Source organism: Prionailurus bengalensis, chromosome E1 (genome assembly GCF_016509475.1).
Source record: "Prionailurus bengalensis isolate Pbe53 chromosome E1, Fcat_Pben_1.1_paternal_pri, whole genome shotgun sequence".
NCBI lineage: Eukaryota > Metazoa > Chordata > Mammalia > Carnivora > Felidae > Prionailurus > Prionailurus bengalensis.
Window position 1 is genome coordinate 6,112,719 of NC_057347.1, and position 16,644 is coordinate 6,129,362.

The window sequence follows — 16,644 nt, forward strand, 5'->3', positions numbered from 1 at the left end:
TCTGTATTTTAATGTTTTATTTATTTTTGAGAGGGAGAGAGAGAGAGAGAGACAGAATGTGAGGGGCTAGGGGCAGAGAGAGAGGGAGACACAGAATTTGAAGCAGACTCCAGGCTCTGAGGTGTCAGCACAGAGCCTGACGCGGGGCTCGAACTCACGAACTGTGAGATCATGACCTGAGCTGAAGTCGGGTGCTTAACTGACTGAGCTACCCAGGTGCCCCTGTTTTGGTCTGTGTTTTTTTTTTTTTTTTCTTAAGGTTTTATTTATTTTTGAGACAGAGCATGAACAGGGGAGGGGCAGAGAGAGAGGGAGACACAGAATCGGAAGCAGGCTCCAGGCTCTGAGCCATCAGCCCAGAGCCCGACGCGGGGCTCGAACTCACGGACCGCGAGATTGTGACCTGAGCTGAAGTCAGACGCTTAACTGACTGCGCCACCCAGGCGCCCCTTGGTCTGTGTTTTAAATGACACCTGTTTTGTTATCATTTGAATATTTTTGATAATTATTCTGTTTATCCAACATGATTTAAAATAGTGTGTTTCTGGGCAAAAAGCGTTCTTGAAAATGCTTTCCTTTTTCTGCTCATTTTTTCCTTGCCAAGAACGCTATCTCCCTCCTCTTTCTAGGCCGTGTAAGACTTACATTTCATGGTCCAGCATTGCCCTCTTTTTGAATAATTAGAAAATATTTGTTAGACTCTAGTTTTTAAGTCCCTTTCATCTTTTGTAATGAAATTCTCCTTTTGCAATGGTTTCCCAGGGGGTGACGGATACCTCAGGGTTTTCTAGGTGGAAGAGGACCATTAGCATGACTCAAATTGGCTGCTTTTTCCTTTTTAATCTTTTTTAAGCGTATATATTTATTTTGAGAGAGAGAGAAAGAGAGAGTGAGTTTGTGCAAGCAGGGGAGAGGGGAGAGACAGAGAAAGAGAGAGAATCTCGAGCAGGCTCTGCACGGTTAGCACAGAGCCCAACATGGGGCTCGATCCCACGAACCTGTGAGATCATGACCTGAGCTGAAATCAAGAGTCAGATGCTTAACCAGATGAACCACCCAGGTGTCCCTGCTTCTTCCATTTTTACCAGTTTGCAAACACCTATACAGTTTATATAATTGCATGTGATAATTTTATATATTCCATTTTAATGAAGAAATTTGGTTAAAGTAATCTGTGTGAGTCAAAGAGCATAATTTCTAAAATAATTAAGAGTTGTTTAATCCCTCGATCTCTTTGTTTTATTTTTTAAATTATTTTTTAAATTTTATTTTAATTTTTTTAATGTTTATTTTTTTTTTTAATTTTTTTTTTCCAACGTTTATTTATTTTTGGGACAGAGAGAGACAGAGCATGAACGGGGGAGGGTCAGAGAGAGAGGGAGACACAGAATCGGAAGCAGGCTCCAGGCTCTGAGCTGTCAGCACAGAGCCCAACGCGGGGCTCGAACCCACAGACCGCGAGATCGTGACCTGAGCCGAAGTCGGACGCTTAACCGACTGCGCCACCCAGGCGCCCCTAATGTTTATTTTTGAGACAGAGAGAGACAGAGCATGAACAGGGGAGGGTCAGAGAGAGAGGGAGACACAGAATCTGAAACAGGCTCCAGGCTCTGAGCTGTCAGCACAGAGCCCAACGTGGGGCTCGAACCCACAGACCGCGAGATCGTGACCTGAGCCGAAGTCGGACACTTAACCGACTGAGCCACCCAGGTGCCCCCTTTATTTTTAAAATTTTTTAATGTTTATGCATTTTTGAGAGAGAGAGGGGGGCGGGGAGGGGCAGAGAGAGGGAGACAGAATCCGAAGCAGGCTCCAGGCTCCGAGCTGTCAGCACAGAGTCTGACGCAGGGCTCAAACTCACAAACTGTGAGATCATGACTTGAGCCGAAGTCGGACACTCAACCGACAGAGCCACTCAGGAGCCCCTGGTCTGGTCTTTTTTTAAGTATTTATTTATTTACTTTGAGAGAGAAAGTGTGTGTGCGTGCAGGGGAAGGGCAGAGAGAGAGAGGGAGAGAGAGAGAATCCCAAGCAGGCTCCACACTGTCAGCTCAGAGTTTGATGTGGGGCTTGATCCTACGACCCTGGGATCATGACCTGAGCCGAAATCAAGAGTCAGACGCTCAACTGACTGAGCCACCCAGGCGCCCAGTCCCTTGATCTCTTGACTGGTTTTGTTGCACCTATGTGTAGTACTTGTATATTTTTTTAAATTTCTGTGTCTCTCGTTGCCAGTTCTCCCCTGTAGGTAATGGTTATAGACATCAGTGTTCCATTGTTTTCCCTGAGTAGGTCCATGGTTCCATCTCATTCCAGATCATCAGGGGCCGTAGTTGAAGTACATCTGTTTTTATGACCTGCTCCTATCAGCTCTCTGTGTTTGTCCATCCTCCCTTCCACTGTTCCTGGGCATTTTCTGTCCTCGCTAACCTGGATCATTCAGGTTTCTGATTGGTTTCCTCGTAATCCAGTGCCGTTTTGTGCCAAACCATTCTCCTTTTTGTCAGAGTTGTATTTTTATTGATGTACGTCTGATCATGTTACTTTTTGTTTAAAACTGCCTAGAGCATGCATTTTTAATAGTGTGCTATCACCCCTAAGGGGGCAGAAATTTATTCTGGAGAGGAAAACCTCTTAGATAGCGTAATGGTCTGCACCCCTCCAAAGGGCTGCTACAGAACGTCTGCAGATTGACGGAATTGAAATTTCACAGGAAGGTAGGGCAGTAATGAATAAAAGATTAGAGAGTACTGGTCTAGAGGCTTACCCTGGCCCTTAAAATAAAGACTAAATTAACATGGTTTTCAAAACACATTATTATTTAAAAAAAACTTTTTGTTGTTGTTGTTTATTTTGAGGGAGGGAGGGAGAGAGAGAGAGAAAGAGAGAGAGAGAGAGAGAGAGAGAGAGAGAGAGCAAGAGAGCATGAGTTGGGGAGGGGCAGAGAGAGGGGGAGGGAAAGAGAGAATTCCAAGTAGGGTTCCAGCTGTCAGCACAGAGCCTGATGAGGGGCTCACACGAACCGTGAGATCATGATCTGAGCCAAGATCAAGAGTTGGACGCTTAACTGACTGAGCCACCCAGGGGCCCCTCAAAACCCTTATGACCTGGACCTGGTTTATGGCCCTGGCCACATTTCTCAGTACTCCCCTAGAGTTGTTTTTTCTGCCAAACTGAGTTTCTTCAGTTGTGTGGGTTAAAAGCATATAGGAGATGTGGGAACATAGTCTCTCGGTCTTTGGGTAGATTAAGATTTCTCCCAACAGCACACAGAAAGCTGCTAAGTGTAAAAGAAGAGATTGATAAAATTCAATTTCACTAAAACTGAGAATGTCTTTTGATGAGGAGACACCAATGAATGAAATGCCCTCCCATGCAGCCTCCTTGCCGTATGGACACTTGATATGGGACTTTCAATCAGAATACGTAGAGAGTACCTATGAGTATAGAACACTTACATTATGAAAGTGACAACCGAAAATGGCCAGATACTTGAAAAGGTGCTTAAAAAGATGATATTCGGGTGCTCTGTCAGCATATGAAAGGGTGTTCCTCGGGTGTGATGGGACATCAGGGGAACTCAAATGAAATCCTACGATGAAATACCATTACTGTCGCCAGAATTGACTACAGTTTAAAAGGCTGATGGTACAGGAGGGTCTGGAAGTCCCGTGCAGTAGCTGTAAGACTGTACGTGGTGCAGTGTCATTGGGAGATTGGCAGTATCTCATATAGCCGGTGGAATACAGCTGGTGCCTACGTTATGCTCCAGCAATTCTGTCCCAAGTGGATGCCCAGCGAAAGCAGAGACAGAGGCACGCTAAAGGACGTGTGGAAGAACATTCAGAACGGCGTATTCGTAATAATCTCCAGTCAGAAAGGAGAGCCTGGGTGGCTCACTTGGTAAAGTGGCCAACTCTTGATTTCGGCCCAGGTCGTGATCTCAGGGTCTGTGAGTTCCAGCCCCGCATCAGGCTCTGCACTGACAGCGCATAGCCTGCCTGGGATTCTCTGTCTCCCCCTCTCTCTGCCCCTTCTCCGTTCCCTCAAAAATAAATAAATGTAGGGAAAAGAATAGCATTTATCCCCAGGAGAGTGGACAGTAAGTTCTAGCATTGTTAGCACAGTGGTACACAGCATCGGAGGTTGGACTGTTGCTACACTCAGCCACGGGTGAACCTCAAACAGCGCTGAGTGAAAGAAGCAATACGTAAAACAGCGTGTATGGTTTCATTGATGTGGAATTTCAAAAAGCAGACAAGAATGAATAAAGGTAATAGAATCAGAATATTGATACTCTTTATTTTTGTTCCATGCTTAGGGCGTGTGTGTTTTTCTGAATGTATGCTTCAATCAAAAGTTCGCTTAAGGGGGGGTGCCTGGGTGGCTCAGTCTGTTGAGCATCCGACTTCAGCTCAGGTCATGATCTCACGGTCTGTGAGTTCGAGCCCCGCGTCGGGCTCTGTGCTGACAGCTTGGAGCCTGGAACCTGCTTCGGATCCTGCGTCTCCCTCTCTCTCTGCCCCTCCCCCGCTCATGCTCTGTCTCTCTCTGTCTTTCAAAAATGAATAAATATAAAAAAATAAAAAATAAACAAAATAAATAAATGTAAAAAAAAGTTCGCTTAAGGAATAAGAAGAAGCACTCAGGGACCAAAATGATGACGCCAGCTCACAGTTTAAATTCCCCCTGCTTTAACTTCCTATTTAAATCATTAACGGATTTGTTGAAGTTTATTTATTTTGAGAGAAAGAGAAAGTGTGCACAAGTGGGGGAGGGGCAGAGAGAGAGGGAGACCCAGAATCCCAAGCAGGCTCGGCACTGTCAGCATGGAGCCCAGTGCACGGCTCGATCCCATGAACCATGAGATCATGACCTGACCCAAAACCAAGAGTCAGACACTTAACTGGCAGAGCCACCCAGGTGCCCCTTAAGTCATTAATGGAATTTTTAAAAGGGAAACCCAGCCTTTACTTGCACTGTCCTCAAGGAGTTCTTGTGAAATAGCACAGATGAGACTGACTTCAGGGATGGGCCAACTGATGGCAGAGTTTGCATATACAGAGGGAGAGCGCCACGGGGACGGTAGGAGATCTGCACAGGAACTGCTCATCTGGGCACAGCAGGACCCGGGAAAAGAGGCAGCTTGAGGGACAGGCAATCAGGAAGCTTATCTCGATCCGAAAAACGTCTCGAGGGAGCATTCTCTACTGGATCCCAGGCACGGCCGGGACTCTTCGGCAGTGTTCACCCCTGCCTTCTCCTTGGCTCAGGCTCTGCTGAAGTAACTCCTGCTGAGGACACTTGTGTTGGTCAGGGTCTGGGAGCACAGCGGAAGCTGTCCTAACAACCCAGGAAACGCATCCCTTGGCAAGGTGACCGTGCTCCAGAGATGGCCCTCTACTCTTTCTCCCAGTCACCCAGGGCTGTGACCGGGGTCAGCTCGTCACATTCCACGAGCACTGATGCCCTGGGGGCGTGAAGAAACACAAATGGAGATGAGCGTCGCATCAGCCTGCAAAATTGGAGCCAACACTCCCTTGTAAAATTTGCCAGTGAAGAAGTCAGGGACGAAAACTGGTCAGAATGGATGAATTTGAATTCAGGACAGGTTTTTCAATGAACAAACACGGTTTCTGAATTGAAGAGGAGGAAATGGTGGTAAACAGCATATTGGGTATTGCACGGTTGACCGAATCTATAGAGCAGGAAACACCCTTGAGTGAATCCTGCAGGCGAGGGGTTAAAAAAGATGAACAGGAGACACACGATAGGAGTCCTGGAGAACAAAATCCAGCAGACCCCACTTAACTGATTATAGTAGAGAGAGAATTAAAATAAAAATTGTCTTCACTTGAAGAAAACCTTGAGTCCCTAAATTAAAGTACCAGACCAAATTAACTCGGAGGGGAGGGGAAAAAAAAGCCATCTAGGGACGTTGTAAGATTTTGTTGTTGTTTTTTGCATTCAGAGAGAAAACTTGACAAGCTTTCATTGAAAACACAGGCACACATTAATGTTCACACCAGTGTAGAAAGACATACAATCAGAGCAGTACCTGATGAGTGTTATGATGGGTGAGACCACTTTAGATTATTAGGGTGCATTCGATCCAGGACAGCAATTGCACCAAAACTACTAAAATACTGGTTAAACGTTTCATGGTATCTTTTAAAATGTAGCAGCATTAGAACAATGCCATGGAGTCCACAGAGTTCTAAAACTACGTGGAATCAGAAATTACGGGAGGTAAGGTCTCCAGTAAGGGGTTAATATCCAAAATATGTAAAGAACTCGTACAACTCAACACCAAAAAACTGTAAATAATACCATTAAAAAATGGGCAGAGGACCTGCATAGACATGTTTCCAAAGAAGACATCCAGACGGCTAACAGACACATGAAAAGAAGTCCAGTGTCACTCATTGTCAGGGAAATGACAATTGATGCAAATCAAAACCACAATGAGGTATCACCTCATACCTGTCAGAATGGCTAGAATTAAAAAGCCTAGAAATACCAAGTGTTGGCAAGGGGGTGGAGAGAAAGGAACCCTCACGCAGTGTTGGTGGGAACGCAGATTGGTGCAGCCATTGTGGAAAACAGTATAGATGGTCTTGAAAACATTAAAAGTAGAAACATCATACAATCCAGTGGTTCTATTACTGGGTATTTAGCCGAAGAAAATGAAAACATGAATTCAGAAATAATGTATGCACCGCTGTGTTTACTGCAGCATTTTTTTTATAATAGCCAAGATATGGAAGCAGCCTGTATCCATCCATGGTTGAACAGATAAAGATGTGGGGTAGGGTGGGTGTGCGCGTGCCTGAGTGTAATGAAATACTACTCAGCCATAAAAAAAGAAAATCTTGTCATCTGTTACAACATGGATGGAGCTAGAGGATATTATGCTAAACGAAAGGAATCAGAGAAAGATGCATTGATTTCACTTATGCGCGGGATCCGAAAAAACAAAACAAATGAATAAACAAACAGCAGAAACAGACCTGGGAAAACTGAGAATTGATGGTCGCCAGAGGGGAGGAGGGCAGGGGGGGGAGTGAAAGGGATGGAGGGGGGAAGGAGGGCCAGGCTTCCAGTTGTGCCTGTGAGTAAGTCATGAGGATAAGAGGCACAGCGTGGGGAACGTGGTCAGTGACATTGCAATGGCGTCGCATGGTGACCAGCGGGAGCACAGCCTGACGCACAGACTTGTTGAATCGCTGTGTCGTACGCCTGAAACTAACGTAACAGTGTGTGTCAACTGTACTTCAGGTGAAGAAAAAGTGACTTCAATAAATTATGCGAGGTAAGGATTCCAAGAGGCTACTGATCAGAAAGACTAGTTGTTCGGCAGGAGCAAGACCAGATCCTTCAAGCCAGGGCCCCAGAATTCCCCAGGAAAAAGTCGAGTGCAGTGTGAGTTCAGAAGAAATGCCAACACTCACTCCCAAGCACAAGGAACGAGAATTAGTAGAAACAACCGATGGCAGGGATAGATCCGACGACTTCAGATATTAGGACAATTAGAAAAAGTCTTTTCTTACATTGAAAGAAAAATGAAGAAGCTCGGAAATAAAAGCAAGGAACACGAATCTACGAAGAACAAAAGGGAACGTCCAGAGATAAAAAGCATACATTACAAATTCAGGGCTGAAATAAACAGATTAGGTGTGATTGAAGAGAGATGAGTAAACTGAAAAGTGGGTCTGAAGCTGTCAGCAGAACTTCTGAAATGATGGGAAAGTTTTGTAACCTGCCCTGTCCACTGTGGTGGCCATAGCACTCCAAGTGTGGCTAAGGAGGTAAACTTTAAAATTTTATTTCATTGACGTTAATTTGACAAGTGACTAAACCTTATTGGATGCGTGGGGTTTAACTGGTTGGGTTTCACGTGATAAGTGGGACCAAACTAATGGCAGTAGTAATTCTGAAACAGAAGATCGTCAGTGTTAATAAGAACTTGGTTAAACATTTCTACTCAGATGGCATCATGAGTTTATACGTTGGTGCAGCTTTTTGCTACAGTAGTTGACATGGAAAAATCAAAAACCTAAGATTGTGGCAGCTTTACGAAGTAAACATCTGTGTGGATGACCGATGTGATGGAAATGCTCTGGAGGTCTGAAGCCTTGGCCTTGCTCTGCCCAGGACATCACTTCCTGCACGATCAGCGGTCGACAAGTGCTCTTTTCCGGACAGGGATCCACAGGAATTGGGCTCTGCCTAGAAATCAGGATCTGGGGAGTGAAAACATGCCCATGTCAGTCACTGCCTGGGCCACCGCATGCCGCAGGGACACAATGGCAAGGGCATAGATACTGTTTGTGTAACCAGAGGACTGGATCTATAACAATCCTAATATCAGCAGGGGGCTGGAACTTGAAAGAGCCGTTAGGGGACCTTGTTCTGTAGCGGTGGACCCAAAAAGGAGCAGCAGCGGTGAAATGGCTCTATCTAGCTCTAGCTCCTGCTTCGGGTTGTAGTACCGGCTAGGCACTCTGAGATTTGCGGGACAAATGCATGCATAAGCGCGTGCACCGTGCAAGCCAGAATTCCAAAATGCATGGAGTCTGATGCTTAAAAAAAAAAAAAAAAAAATCAACTAATAAAACAAAACATGAATTTACTTTAAATCAAGCTGAGCTTGTGGACTAGTCCAAAATACAGTTCAAAATAAAATAAGTATATTTAGGCTGTCCGAGGAAATGAGGGTGTAAGTTCGATTAAAACTGAGAACGAAGTGGGGCTCCTGAGGGGCTCAGTCAGTTAAGCGTCCGACTTCGGCTCAGGTCGTGATCTCGTGGTTCATGGGTTCGGGGCCCGTGTCAGGCTCTGTGCGGACAGCTTGGAGCCTGGAGCCTCCTCAGGATTCTGTGTCTCCCTCTCTCTCTGCCCCTCCCCTGCTTGTGCTCTGCCTTTCTCTCACTCTCTGTCTCTCTCAACGTTTATTTATTTTTGGGACAGAGAGAGACAGAGCATGAACGGGGGAGGGGCAGAGAGAGAGGGAGACACAGAATCGGAAACAGGCTCCAGGCTCCGAGCCATCAGCCCAGAGCCCGACGCGGGGCTCGAACCCACGGACTGCGAGATCGTGACCTGGCTGAAGTCGGACGCTTAACCGACTGCGCCACCCAGGCGCCCCTCTCTGTCTCTCTCAAAAATAAAGAAGCCTTAAAAATTTTTTTTAGAAAGCTGAGAAAGAAGTAAAACAGAAATGATAAACGGAAATGATGCAGAGATTTAGAAACGAAAAAAACTTAAGCGTCGATACAAAAGACCGCATATTTGATGTACTCTAGGCCGGAAACAACTGGGGATAGAACTGGGGAAGTTGGCAGATGGGCCACAGGGATTTCCCAGCATGACACAGATTCAACTGCGTGAAAGAGTGGTTGAGCACCAGGGGGAACAGAAAGGGAACTGGTAAGATACATGTAGCGATCGTGGCGGAACATAATTCTGGATGTGGGAGAAGCGGTATTGGAGATCATGTGGCGAAGCATTTGAGACTTGATGTTCTCAGCTTGGAATCAAATCTCTGTGCCGTGTGGGAGACACAAAGGCATCTAAATGTGTATCTAAATGCCCTGAAGGACGAGTGGAGAACAGTAGTGTAGAAGTTAGCAGGAATGTAGACTGTCTGGGAAGGTGTCATCAGTTAGACTGACAGCCACCTTGCGATGAGCCACGGTAATTGCCAGAAAACGAGCCGTAGCTCCTTCTTTCCACGGAGGCAAAAGAATTGTTAGCCTTGTGTAAAGCTTTATACGTCGGCACTCCATCATAATTCAAAATAAGGAGGAAATACAGATTTTTCCAGGAATGGAAAGAGGGAGAGTTTACCATTCATAGATTGCTTGAAAAGATATACTTGGCCCAGAAGGAGAGTGAACCCAGGAGAAGGGTGTTGCAGGTTGGTTCCCTGGAAGGCAGGCTTTTCTGTCTTTTTTTTTTTTTTTTTTAAGTTTATTTATTTTGAAAGTGAGAGAAAGCGTGACTTGGGGAGGAGTAGAGAGAGACGGAGAGAGAGAATCCCAAGCAGTTCTCTGCACTGTCCTCCAGAGCCTGATGTGAGGCTCAAACCCACGAACTGTGAGATCGTGACCTGAGCCAAGGTCAGATGCTTAACCAACTGAGCCCACCCAGGCGTCCCAGAAGCCAGGCTTTTGAGGCAGAGATCAGTGTGTGGGAAGCGGAGGAGATGGCAATGACCTTGCCATCAACAGCTAGAGGAGCAGAGGGAAGTTGGCCTGCAGTGCGATCTTAACAAAGACCTCTACAGGCAAGACGTACCACTGGGATGACCCTCCAGGGTTGGCCTGACGTGCATGAGGGTCTTGATTTCCCTGCCCCTCTGTGGAGCAGTCATGAGCTCAGGCTGCCCCAGGGAGGCTAAGGTGGGTCTCTTCAGCCAAGGTCATCCCGAAGAGGCTGGCCGCTGAGGGTTGTCTGCCAGGAGAATCCCTTCGTACTGGAACTCGGTGTAGGTATAGTCGCCATAGCACAGCACCACATCCCGCCCAGAAGGTATGGAATATAGAAAACAGCACTGAGTTTGGAAACAGGTGAGGGGGCTCAGTCGGTTAAAGGCCTGACTCTTAGTTTCAGCTCAGGTTATGATCTCACGGTTCGTGGGTTCAAAGCCCACGTCAGGCTCCATGCTGATGGTGCGGAGCCTGCTTGGGATTCCCTCTCTAGCCCCTCCCTTGCTCTCTCTCTCTCTCTTTCTCAAAATAAATAACCAATTAATTAGAAAAAAGAAATAGATGAACTATGTTGTCAGTGTTAATTAACTTTTGCGAGTAAAAAAAAAAAAAATTTAATTGAGATTGGAAGAGAGGGGTGATTAAGATACATGGTCCCAGGGGCGCCTGGGTGGCTCAGTCGGTTGAGCGTCCGACTTCGGCTCAGGTCACGATCTCGCGGTCCGTGAGTTCGAGCCCCGCGTCGGGCTCTGGGCTGATGGCTCAGAGCCTGGAGCCTGCTTCCATTCTGTGTCTCCCCCTCTCTCTGCCCCTCGCCTGTTCATGCTCTGTCTCTCTCTGTCTCAAAAATAAATAAAACGTTAAAAAAAAAAAAAAAAGATACATGGTCCCAGACCAATATGGTAAATATAAACAACATGAAAATACCTCTGGCCACATTAATCAGACAAGGTAGGATTCAAGGCAAAAATATCAGGGCAGAGTGTTTTATTATATTAATATAGTCCTTAGTAAGGCGGTGGTGCTTTCCACGTTTGGACCAAAGGACACAGGATTGAAATACAGAGCTCAAAAATTAAAAAAAAAAAAAAAAAAAAAATCTAAGGATAAATTGATAAAATTTGTATATAGTTTACTTCCCAGACTTCTGGTTTCTCTTAGGTGGTGTCAGTATAAATACTCGTGTATGCATTTAGAAAACACGTGCATACACACGATTTTATACACACATTCGTACATTTATTCGTAGTATTCGCAGCTGTGCTGTAATCTGTAATCAGTAGTTAACTTGTTTCTTGTTTTCCACTAATGCTTCTACACTGAATATCCTGAGGACAAATCCTTAGATTATAAATTGTTTAAGCGTGTGTGTGTGTGTGTGTGTGTGTGTGTGTGTACGTACATCTGGCAGGTTGTTCTCTTTGCTCCTTTTGTATCTGAAGGAAAAAAACTGCTTGGTTCTTTGTGATACTTGTGAAAAGAAAAGCACTTGGGTAACTGTGTTTCCGTTTTAATAATGGTATTTTTCTGTTATTTTAGCCTTACGAAGGATGAATCCAAAAGGCCAAAGTATAAAGAACTTCTGGTAAGTATGAGACCTTGGGAATTTTAGTTATTTGTATGAGACCTTGGGAATTTTAGTTATTTGTATGAGACCTTGGGAATTTTAGTTATTTCCTTGCCCAAATGCTCTTAGCATGCTCATTCTCTAAGCAAGTAATGGTCTCCTGTGTTCTCAACAAATAGCCTGACCTAATTGAGTATTTTATTATTATGTTTTTAATAATTTTATTTTTTCTAATGTTTATTTTTGAGAGAGAGTATAAGCAGGGGAGGGGCAGAGAGGGAGAGAGAAGGAGAGAGAGAGAGAGAGAGAGAGAGAGAGAGAGAGAGAATCCTAAGCAGGCTCCCCATTGTCAGCGTGGAGCCTGACGCCGGGCTCAAACTCACAAACACCAGATCATGACCTGAGCCAAAATCAGGAGTCAGATGCTTAACCAATTCCACTACCCAGGTACCCCCACCGCCACCCCCCACCCCACCATTGAGTGTTTTTTTTTTTTTTTTAATAATGTTTGAAACCAGTATTTGGAAAGAGAAAATTTGAACTTACATTTTCCTCCTAATTTTTGGCTAGATTCTCATGGAAAAATTTGGCCTTGACATGTCATAAAAATTACCCCCCAGAATTTTAACATTCATTTCAGGAGCCACCGTCCACTGCCTGGCCTGTGTGTGTGTAACAAAGTTATTTTTTTTTTTTTAAGTAATTAAAAAAATTTTTTTTAATGTTTTATTTATTTTTGAGACAGAGACAGAGCGTGAGCAGGGGAGGGGCAGAGAGAGGGAGACACAGAATCCGAAGCAGGCTCCAGACTCGGCTGTCAGCACACAGCCCAACGCGGGGCTCGAACTCACGAACTGCGAGATCGTGACCTGAGCCGAAGTCGGACGCTTAACCGACCGAGCCACCAAGCTACCCCTACAAAATTATTCAAAATTATTCTGTATTAAACTCTCTCAATGCAAATTTACATCATACAGCAAATTCCCATTTCTTCAAAAGCTCGCCCCTCCCTGGGACTTGGTTGTTTTAAGCAGCGCTGGAATGGCTCCGGTCCTGGCAGTGAACAAAATGCTGGGACCTAATCAATAATGTGGTGATAGTTGAGGCAAAGACGCCCTTGCCTAGCTGTCCAGGGTGTTAGGTCAAACTTCCGGTCTGTGCCAGCAGGGACTCCGAAGATATCCAGCCCACGTACTTAGAGAAGCCATGAAAGAGAAACACTGGTAGAGATGGCGTGTGGAAGGGTGGGCTTGTGACGCAGATACGGGGCTGGTGGCTTCGGAGGGGGCGGACGGGGGCAGAAGTTCACAGGATGGGATTCTGTCGAACCTCTTTCAGAGCAGGGTCTGGAGCACTGAAACAGCCTCTTCTCTAAGATCCTTCTGCACATGGGGGATATGGGAGGTTGAAGCTTATGCCTGTGTCTCACGGGGAACGGCAACCCATACTCATGTGGCTCTTCTTGGCTCTCAGATGGTCGCAGGGCCTCCAGCTGTGTCTGGGGCCGAGGAGCAGCTCTCCTGCTGTCTGCCTAGCAAATCCTCCCCGGTGTGCAGAGAAGCCTCCTGACCTCACTGCCAGGATGGCTCTTCCAGATCGGGCTTGCCCACACCGGTCTCTCGGAACTAACCGGTCTCTCGGAACGAGCGTGACCATATTTCACAGCCATTATGGGGTGGGAGCCTTCCGTCCCGTGCCGTATCGAAATTGGGAAAAGCTCAGTGTGGGCTCCCCTACGCACTTTGATCATCTCTTCTTTTTTCTTGCAGAAACATCCCTTTATTTTGATGTATGAAGAACGTACCGTAGAGGTCGCATGCTACGTTTGTAAAATCCTGGATCAAATGCCAGCCACTCCCAGCTCCCCCATGTACGTCGACTGATCTCGCCGCTGCGTCAGACTCTAGGAGAAAGGGCTGAGAGGAGGCAAGACGTAAAGAATTTTCATCCCGCATCGCAGTGTTTTTATTGCTTGCCCAGACACCACGTGCAGTGAGATTGGTGTTCGTTTCCATCTTGTGTGTATGCTCCTGTCACCTAGACATGCATCCCCGTGATACCCGATCGATCACACAGTGCTCGTGCTGGTCAGAGAGACCTCACCCCGCTCTTTTGTGACGGACGTGTCCGTGACATGTGGAAGTCCGTACGATCAATTTATTGACTGTGATCAGATCACATCTTAACTTCATTTCTAGACTCAAAACCTGGAGACGCAGCCACTGGAATGGTGTTTTGTCAGACTTCCAGAAACTGGGAGCGCACGGTGATGGATGTACGACGTCTGAACACAGAGACTCGGGCTTGAGCGAGAAGGGTTTGCACAGCCAACGAGACGCATTGCCTTCTGGAGCTGGGAGACAAAGGAGGAATTTTAATTTTCTCTCTTCACCAAGTGCAATAGATTTACTGATTTGATACTCTGTTGCTTCACCGTCACGGTCGATGTTCGGGGATCGATGTGCTCAGCCAAATTTCCTGTTTGAAATATCACGTTAAATTAGAACGAGTTTCTCTTTACCAAAAACCGTGTTGCGTTCAAAGAGGTGAACCCTGAAATACGGAGACAGGACAGAACGTGTTCTTTTCTCCTTGACTAGTCCTTCTCTTCATCGGGAAGACTCAGGAGTCTGCCACTTGTCACAGAAGGTGCTGCCCCTAAGAATTTTCTTTCTCAAAGTTCGGTGTCCTGCCAACTTGATGTTCCGTCTGCCACAAACCACCAGGACTGAAAGAAGAAAAATGTGCTGAGGGCCAAGTTTACGGGTGTTTCCAATTCTAGCATCCGAACTGGAACAACTTACAGCACCCTGTATTTCCCCTGGGTCCCAAGCCTGATACTTTAGCCATCATAACTCACTCACAGGGAGAAGTAGCTATAGAAGCGATGTGCCTTGACTGATGACGTAGAGATTGCTTATAGGCAGCACGAGACCAAACCTCAGTCGTCTGCCCGCACTGGCCCACATCTTCGGTTTCTGGATCCCTCCCCCTGCCCATGTGGTCTGTTGCCGCTAACTGACTTTTGCTCAGTCCAATATTTTGCCTTTTACCCCCCACCCCTCCATATGAAAACCATTTTTAATCATCCGGGATATATAGCCCCAAATCCCTCCTGCACTCTAACGTGTAAAAGGCTGAGGAGCGTGGGGCCCCACTGATGTGGTAGGTGACGAGGAAGCATCTTCTAGAGACACATTTGACCAGATGAGGGTCTGAAATGGCAGTCTTTAGAGAAGCTCGTCACCCGTGAGAGTCTCCGGCACAGGTCACTGTCGTTTCTTGGAATTGGAATTCTACAAAAAAAAAAAAAAAAAAAAAAAGACAACAACAACAACAACCAAAAACCCACAAAACCCCAAAGCCCAAAACCACCCCTAGAATCTGCTCTCTTTTGCTATGCTGCCTCACTTACCCCTTAGCCGGGTCTTCCCTAGGTTTCGCTCAGGCCTCCCCGGCACCGAGCGTTGGGTTCCGTGTAACAGTTAAGCAGCCCTTGGGAGTGGCTCAGGCACACTGGGTAGGAAACGGCCGTGGGCCGAGAGGCACACAGTGCCGTCCAGGAACCAGGCGGTGGCAGGTGTCGACGTGTCTCCTCCCAGGGTGGCCGTCGCAAACGGTATAGGACGATAGAGGGGAGACGGTGCTGTTTAAGGTTACGTCCCTGTCCATTTTCAGAATTCAGAAATGATTTCTCACTTTGGTCCGCCTGCCCAGTCTCCTTGTTTTTCTCCCCCCTCCCTGGCTCCCCAAACCTTAGACTCCCCAGTGTTCTGAACGGAGGCGTCGTCGCACGTCTTCCTTCGACCGCACCAAGCCATCATCCTCCGTTGCCCCCGGCGACTCAAGAGGAATCTGTTTCTCTGCTGTCAACTTCCCGTCTGGCTCAGCGTAGGGTCACTTTGCCATTAGACACATGGAGATCAAAGCAATTCTGACTGTCCAGGAGCTAATCTGACCGTTCTGTTGTGTGGACAACCACATAAAAAGGCAATTTTAGTGTATTAATCATAGATTATTATAAACTATAAACTTAAGGGCAAGGAGTTTATTACAATGTATCTTTATTAAAACAAAAGGGTGTATAGTGTTCACAAACTGTGAAAATAGTGTAAGGACTGTACATTGTGAGCTCTGGTTATTTTTCTCTTGTACCATAGAAAAAAAAAATGTATAAAAATTATCAAAAAGCTAATGTGCAGGGATATTGCCTTATTTGTCTGTAAAAATGGAGCTCAGTAACATAATTGCTTCTTGGAGCTTTGGAATATTTTATCCTGTATTCTTGTTTGAATTCCTCCTCTATTTAAGACATATACATGGAATCGAAGTGTTTATGTAATAGTTGTACCCTTTGCCTGCAGGTCAGTTGTAATAAATCTAGGCTGTGATGATGACTTTGTAATTTGACTTTCTGAAGTCAGACCCTGAGAGGGGAAAAATCAAGTAAATTCCATTAAATTATCTGTGCATTTCACATTGGGACAAACTCCCTTCTTCTGGAAGTGTTTACGGCTCCTTTTTTTTTTTTCCCCCCTCCTCCCTTCTTGTGGTTGCTCTCTCTCTCTCTCTCTCTCTCTCTCTCTCTCTCTGCTCACTCTTCTTGAAACCACAGAGGTATTCGTGAAGCACCTGTTGAGTGGGTGTGATGCAGTCTTCTTTTTCCAGTTTGCTCCTCTGTTGGTTGCCCTCACCTGCCCTGGCTTTCTCGATGCTAAAGGAAAAGGCTACCGTTCTTCAACCTGTGTCACGGTGGAGGTACACAGCTCGTAAGAACCCGGCCTGCCTCACACTGGTGCCGTCGCTGCTGGGTGAGAACTGGACACCAGCTCAGATTGCGGTCACCGCTACTTTAGAGAGAAGGGC

The 16,644-nt window shown here is 46.1% G+C and overlaps 1 protein-coding gene across 1 annotated transcript in view; it reads left to right on the top strand.

The window, feature by feature from the left end:
- Positions 1-16,255, top strand: part of MAP2K4 (mitogen-activated protein kinase kinase 4) — a 139,978-nt gene extending 123,723 nt beyond the window's left edge. Inside the window, exons 10-11 of the mRNA XM_043583150.1 lie at positions 11,751-11,796; positions 13,548-16,255. Coding sequence (XP_043439085.1) covers positions 11,751-11,796; positions 13,548-13,661 — 160 coding nt within the window. The 3' untranslated portion in view covers positions 13,662-16,255. The remainder of the gene's footprint in view (positions 1-11,750; positions 11,797-13,547) is intronic.
- The last annotated feature ends 389 nt before the right edge of the window (positions 16,256-16,644 follow it).